Genomic DNA, 7,215 nt, shown 5'->3' on the forward strand with positions numbered 1-7,215 from the left:
CTCACTTCTAAAGTGCTGAGATTCTATGTCTTCACCACCACACCCAGCTTCTTTTAATCTTATAGAAATATATTTTCATCTGTCACTGAAAGGTTGTGACCCCAGGCACTGCATCCACTGTATCTAATAAAGTCATCCCTGGAAAGGAGCCATTGAATTACTTTGGGAAAAGAGAGAGAGAGAGAGAGAGAGAGAGAGAGAGACTAGACTCTGCATACGTGCAACAGAAGCCGAGCCTGTGAGTAAATGGAGTATCCAGAGAGACTCGCTTTCCCTGCAAATGCCAGTGAGAAACGGATAGACTTCCCCTGAGGTATGTGGACACTGTGATTTGAAACCAACGACGACAAACAGGACTTGAAACTTTCCCTGAGATACAGGCAGCTCTGAGGCACCAGAGCAGAGTCCAGGCAAAGTGGAGGAATGGACTAGACGGGAGGACACCCCAAAGACATAGTCACAAGCATTAGCCATGTAACCCCTTTCTACTTTATTTCAAGGAAGTACCATCCTGAAATGGCCTGGAGGAACCACAGCGCCATCACAGAGTTCCTTCTCATGGGGCTCTCTGACGACCCCCTCATCGAGGCTCTGCTTTTCGTGCTGTTCCTGGGGATTTACCTCCTCACCATGACGGGGAACCTGATGCTGCTGCTGGTGATCAGGACTGACTCCCACCTCCACACGCCCATGTACTTCTTCTTAAGCAACCTGTCCTTCCTGGACCTCTGCTTCTCATCCGTCACGGTACCAAAGCTGCTGAAGGACCTCCTGTCTGAGAAGAAAAGCATCTCGATAGAGGGCTGCCTGGCTCAGGTCTTCTTCGTGTTCATCACCGCGGGGACCGAGGCCTTTCTCCTCTCAATGATGGCCTATGACCGCTATGCCGCTGTCTGCCACCCTCTGCTCTATGGCCAGATGATGAGCAATGAATTCTGTCTGAAGCTGGTTCTGCTCTCCTGGCTCCTGGCCTCTCTCAGCTCAGTAGTCATTGTGCTCTTGGCTGTGAACCTGGACTTCTGTGAGGCCTATACCATACACCACTACATATGTGAGCTACCCTCTCTCTTTCCCCTAGCTTGCTCTGACATCTCCATCAATGTTGACATCTTGATCTGCTCCATCTTGCTGCATGGGCTCGGAACCTTTCTGCCAATCTTCTTCTCCTATGCCCGCATTGTCTCCACCATCCTGAACATGAAATCCACCACAGGGCGGAGCAAAGCATTTAACACTTGCTCTTCCCACCTCATAGCCGTGGTCCTGTTCTTTGGGTCAGGTTTGGTTCGTTATCTTATGCCCACATCCGGTTCTTCCCTGGATTTGCTCTCCTCCTTGCAGTACAGCGCAGTCACACCCATGCTGAATCCCCTCATCTACAGCCTGAAAAACAAGGAGGTAAAGGCGGCCGTGCAAAGGACAGTAGGGAAATGCCTGCGTTACTGGACATGACGGCAAAGGCACGAAATGGCAGGAATAGAGTCTGTGTTGTCAAGCACTTGGACTTAAGGTAGAGGTTTAGAGCACTGACTTTGGGGGAGGCCTATGCCACCCTCTCTGGCTGTGCTAAGCATGTAAAAGAATAGAAAACTATTTAGATAGATAATGCTTATATCTAAAATAATGGCCCATCTTGGCTTAGCTTTGCTCTCTGTCATTTCTATCACAATTTTCTTCCTAAATTAGAGTTAAGAGTTATAACCCCTGGCCAGGCGGTGGTGGCGCACGCCTTTAATCCCAGCACTCAGGAGGCAGAGGCAGGCGGATCTCTGTGAGTTCGAGACCAGCCTGGTCTACAAGAGCTAGTTCCAGGACAGGCTCCAAAACCACAGAGAAACCCTGTCTCGAAAAACAAAACAAAACAAAACAAAAACAAAAAACAAAACAACAAAAAAAAGTTATAACCCCTGAACAGGTACCTTGTTTTTTTTTTTAAATGTTTCTATTCATTCTTTGAGAAGTACACAGAATGTTCTCTGATCATATCCCTCCCCCCAACTCTCCCTCCTAACTTCTTCAACACCCACACCCACCTTCCCGTCCTATCCTCAACTCCATGTATTCTTTTTTATTAAAATTTTTAAGAACTTCACACTGAATTTATATTACTTCCATCCCTCCTCTCCCCCTGACAACTCCTCCCATGTCCCCATCTAAAAGTCATGACCTTGTCTTCTATGCTTACTATTGTTGCGTGTGTGTGTGTGTGTGTTATGTGTGTTATATAAAATCCACTGGGTTCATTTAGTGTTACTCATGTGTATGTGTGTTTAGAGCTGACTGCTTATAGAAGGCTCACCTCTGGGGAAAACTGATTGATTTCCCCTCCTTAGCAGCCATTGATTGCCTGGAGCTCTTTGTCTAAAGGTAGAACCTGTGAAACTCCCCCCATATATGTTAGTTAGTAGGCTAACTGGTCTTGTTACCACACAGGTCTTGTTTAGGCGACCCTGTTGAGTCTATCATTCTTATCACGTTTAGAAGGTCCTAATTCACAGCAGGCATCCTGGTCCTCTGTCTCCTACCATCTCTTGTCTCCCTCCTCAATAATGTTCCCTGAACCTTAGGTGTAAGGGTTGCATTGTAGATGTATTATTTGAGGGCTGGACACCCCTAAAGGTATTGCCTGAGAGGTTTGGATTGCTGCAATCTGCATGGTTTAAGGACTGACCTGACTGGGTGAAAAGGGAATGGAGAAACCTAAGACACACAGACACACTGTGCTGCCTAGTTTTATATCAAGCAGACACAAGCTAGAGCTATCAGGAGGAAGGGAACTTCAATTGAGAAAATGCTTCTATAACACCCAGCTGAGAAACAACTGACCCACGCAAGTGGGAGTTCACTGACTCCAGACTGTCAACTGGGGAACCTGCGTAAGACCAAGCCAGACCCTCTAAATGTGGGTGATAGTTGTGTATCTTGGGCAGGTTGTGGGGCCACTAGTAGTTGAACCAGTACTTGACCCTAGTACATGAACTGGTTCTTTGGAGCTCATTCCCTATAGATGGATACTTTGCTCAGCCTAGATACAGAGGAGAGGGCCTTGGTCCTGCCTCAAGTGATGTGACAGACTTTGTTGACTCCCCATGGGAGTCTCTGAGACATGGGTAGGGAGGGAAGAAGGTTGGAGAGCAGGAGAACAGGAGGGAGGGAGAACTGGAATTGGTATATAAGATGGTTTTAAAAGTAAAAATAGAAGGAAAAAAGATCCATATGGAAGGGATTTTCATAGTTAGTGACTTAGGAAGGAGGGCCCAAGCCCATTGTAAGTGGTGCCATCCCTGGGTTCTATAAGAAAGCAGGCTGAGCAAGACATGGGGAGCAAGCCAATAAACAGCATCCCTCCATGGCCTCTGCATCAGATCCTGTCTCCACATTCTTGCTTAGTTTGAGTTCCTGCTCTGACTTCCTTTGGTGATGGACTGTTACCTGGAAGTATAAGCTGAAATAAACCCTTTTCTCTCTAAGTTTGTTTGGCTCTGGTTCTTCATCACAGCAACGATGATCCTAACTAGGACAGAGATTGGGACCGAGACCATGGGGCATTGCTGTGACACGCCTGACAGTTTGGATTGTGGGAGGATTGTAGGAGGGCTTTGGAACTTTGTGCAAGAAAAGCCACTGAGTGTTGAGAGCTCAGTGGGCTGTTCTGTGGGAGCCTGGAAGAGAAGACTGTTGAGAGCAGTGCAGAGGACGGAGGCCTGGCTTGGGAGGTTTCAGAGGGAAGCAAAGACTCTACCAGGCCTTTTGTGTGAGGAGTATGTAGTGTGTGATCAGCTGGGGCTGAAGACTCAGCTGTGACTGAGAAGAGACCAGCATCACTGAGCTGAAGTGTCCTGGGAAGTGTTTTCTCGGGATCAGCACATGGAAGCTGTGTTCCAGAGATGGCCAAGGCTGTACCTCGTGTTGGCAACTGAGCTTGGTAGTGTAAGAATCACCCAGGTGGTGCTGGTTTTGAAGGCATAAAGGGGTCATGGAGAGCAGTTGAGACTCGGCACTGTGAGAGGCCAGGAGAGGCCATTGGTGAAGGTGTAGCGTCAGTATTAGTTGAAGCCTGACAACTGAAGAGGTCATGAAGATCCCCTATATAATTATAATAAAGCTTGGCACCATAAAAAGAGCCCAGGAGAGGCTACTGGTGAAAGTGTAGCCCAGCTACAGTGGAAGACCCCAGTGTCTTGGAGATGCCAATACCCTGGGTTGACCACCAAGGACAGCAGCAGCAGTGTGGTGGCTCCAGTTGGAGCCTAGAAGACAAGCTGTGTGTACTGCAGAGGGCAGAGCTGGAGAAGTGACCCAAGCTCCTTGGAGCAGCCCAGAAGATCTTGATAATTAAATTAAACATTGAGTTATGTCCACTTTTGGAGTTTGGTTTGCTTTGTTGAGATTGTGACTGTGCCCTGGTTCTTCCCTCTTGAAGGAAGAAAGTATTTCATTTAATGTTGATTTTGCAGGAACCCACAGTTGAGAGACTTAATTTTAAAATATTTTGGATTTTAAAGAGACTGAATTTTTAAGTGTTTGAATTTCGAAAGACCATAGGACTTTTAAATTTTGTACTGTTTATATTTTGACATTTATGTTAATATGTGATATTGGGGAATAACAAGAAAGAAAAGGTTACAGCTTAACAATAATATGTTATTATATATATATATATATATATATATATATATATATATATATATATATGACAAGGGGTCAATTGTGTGGGCTACTTTTATGTCAACTTGACCCAAGCTAGAGTTATCTGAAAGGAGGGAACCTCAATTGAGAAAATGCCTCCATTAGATCCAACTGTAAGGCATTTTCTTAATTAGTAATTGGTGGGGAGGGCCCAGTCCATTGTGGGTGGTGCTGTACTTGGGTTCGTGGTCCAAGGCAAGCTGAACAAGCCATGACGAGCAAGTCAATAGCCGTACCTCTCCATGGCCTCTGCATCAACTCCTGACTCCATGTTCCTGCCCTGCTTGAATTCCTTCCTGACTTCCCTCAGTAATGGACTGTTATCTGGCCATGTAAGTGAAATAAATGTTTTCTCCCCAAGTTTCTTTGGTCATGATGTTTTACCACAGTGATAGTAACTCTAACTAAGACACACACATACAGACAAGCTGGAGTCAGGTGGGCCATGGACTTTGATTGAGAAGCACCAGCAGCAGCCTAGAAACAGAAGGAGTTTATTTTATGCATCTGAATCCAGGAAGCAAGTTTAGTGAGTCTGCTGTGGGACAATGCTCTTGTACACTGTAAAGATTCATCACTCATATTGGTTTAATAAAATGTTGATTGGCAAGTAGCCAGGCAGGAAGTATAGATGGGGTGAGCAGACTAAGAGAATTCTGGGAAGAGGAAAGGCAGAGAGTCAGTCACCAGACAGACACCGAGAAAGCAAGGTGAGAATGCCTTACTGAGAAAGGTACCAAGCCACATGGCTAAAGATAAATAAGAATTATGGGTTAATTTAAGTTGTAAGAGGTAGTTAGTAACAAGCATGAGCAATGATAAACCTGAGCTAATAGGCCAAACAGTTTTAAATTAATATAAGCCTGTGTGTATTTCTTTGGGATTGAATGACTGACAAACTGGGTGGGACAGAAACTTCCATCTATACAAGTTTCCATAGGCAATCTCTCTAGGGAGCAGTCCCGGATGTAAACAGCCAGGGCCAGGGAGCTGTGGTCGATAGTTTCTGTACACGCTAAGTTTGAGTTCAAGGTCAATCATTTGTAACATCTGTACTTGGACGAGAGGAATGTTTGCCCTTCCCTCTGAGCCTCACCTGGGGAAGGCTGTGCCATTTCTGTGGGTCTGGGGCACTCAAGTCCTTGATAAGGTTGTGCTCTTTACCTGCTCCTCACAGTGAATTTCTGTAATTGTCTCTGTCTGATAAAAAAAAAAAAAAAAACAAGTTTCTTTGATGGGGGTGAGATCTGCGTGTATCTGGGAATAATGATAAGTGTTTAGAAATTATATTGGTTTAGGAAAATAGCAGGTGGGGGTTCTCCTCTAAGGCCCATGATCTCTCTAACCGTGGGTCCCACATACACACAGTTCCCGCTCAGTTCCTCCAAGTCCTCTGTCTAAAGCATGTGGTGTCCTCAGGAAAAAGGTCTTACCTTCAAGTTCTGGGAGGCAAACAGGGTCAATGGCAATATCCTACACTGTTTGGGGGGGTCTCTTGAGCCCCCACAATGACTAACAACTGGAAGAAGGAAGGTTTCCCATGTTGGCCGCTGGGGGTTTGTCAGAAGTCTATGTCTCTTTCAGAAAACATTGTCACCCATGTGGCATAATTCCATTTATACCATGTGTGTAAATGTTTGTGTGTACACATATATTTTATATATGTGTTTTAAATAAGCTTATAAAATAATGTTTCCCTGTGACTTTCTCAAGCATCCTTGCTATTATTTATCTCTCCTTCTTTATTCTCCCTCTATATTACCCTCCCTTAAATTCTTTTACTACTATTGCGGAAACACAAAGTCTCTGGGTGCCCAAAAAAATCCTAAGTGGAAAAAAATTAGTTTTGGGGTATCACCATTCCTAATTTCAACCTATACTACAGAGTCATAGTAATGAAAGCAGCTAGATGCCAGCACACACACAAAGACCAGTATATAAACCCATATAGTGAAGCCACCTAATTTTTTACAAATATATATATATATGATAAAAGGGAGCCTCTTCATCAAATTTCACCAAGAGAATTAGATACTCCTGTGTTGAAGAATGAAACTAGATCTCCATATCTCACCCTCCAAAAGAATAAATTCCAGATAGATTAAGATCTCAGTGTAACAATCCCTGACTTCAAACTCTACTGCAAAGCTACAGTACGGAAAACAGCCTGGTATGGGCATAAAAACAGACAGGAGAACCAATGGAACCAAAGCAAAGACCCAGATATTAATCCACACTCCTTCAAACACTTGATTTTTGAAAAAGAAACAAAAAATATCAAATGGAAAAAAGAAAGCATATTTAACAAATGGTGCTGGCATAACTAGATATCAACATATAGAAGAATGAAAATAGACCCATATCTATCTTCATGCGCAAAACTCAAGTCCAAATGGATCAAAGACCTCAACATAAAGCCAGCCACATTGAACCTTATAGAAGAGAAAGTGGGAAGTACACTTGAATGCAATGGCACAGGAGACCACTTCCTAAATATAACACCAGTAGCACAGACACTGAGAAAAA

At 44.4% G+C, this 7,215-nt stretch overlaps 1 protein-coding gene across 1 annotated transcript; it reads left to right on the forward strand.

Moving 5' to 3' along the window:
• The first annotated feature begins 516 nt into the window (after nucleotides 1-516).
• LOC130888411 (olfactory receptor 8S1-like) lies at nucleotides 517-1,452 on the forward strand. The gene has a single exon (XM_057791312.1). The coding sequence runs from the start codon at nucleotides 517-519 to the stop codon at nucleotides 1,450-1,452; it is 936 nt and encodes a 311-aa protein (XP_057647295.1).
• Nucleotides 1,453-7,215: the final 5,763 nt, after the last annotated feature.

This window comes from Chionomys nivalis, chromosome 17, assembly GCF_950005125.1.
Source record: "Chionomys nivalis chromosome 17, mChiNiv1.1, whole genome shotgun sequence".
Classification (NCBI taxonomy): domain Eukaryota; kingdom Metazoa; phylum Chordata; class Mammalia; order Rodentia; family Cricetidae; genus Chionomys; species Chionomys nivalis.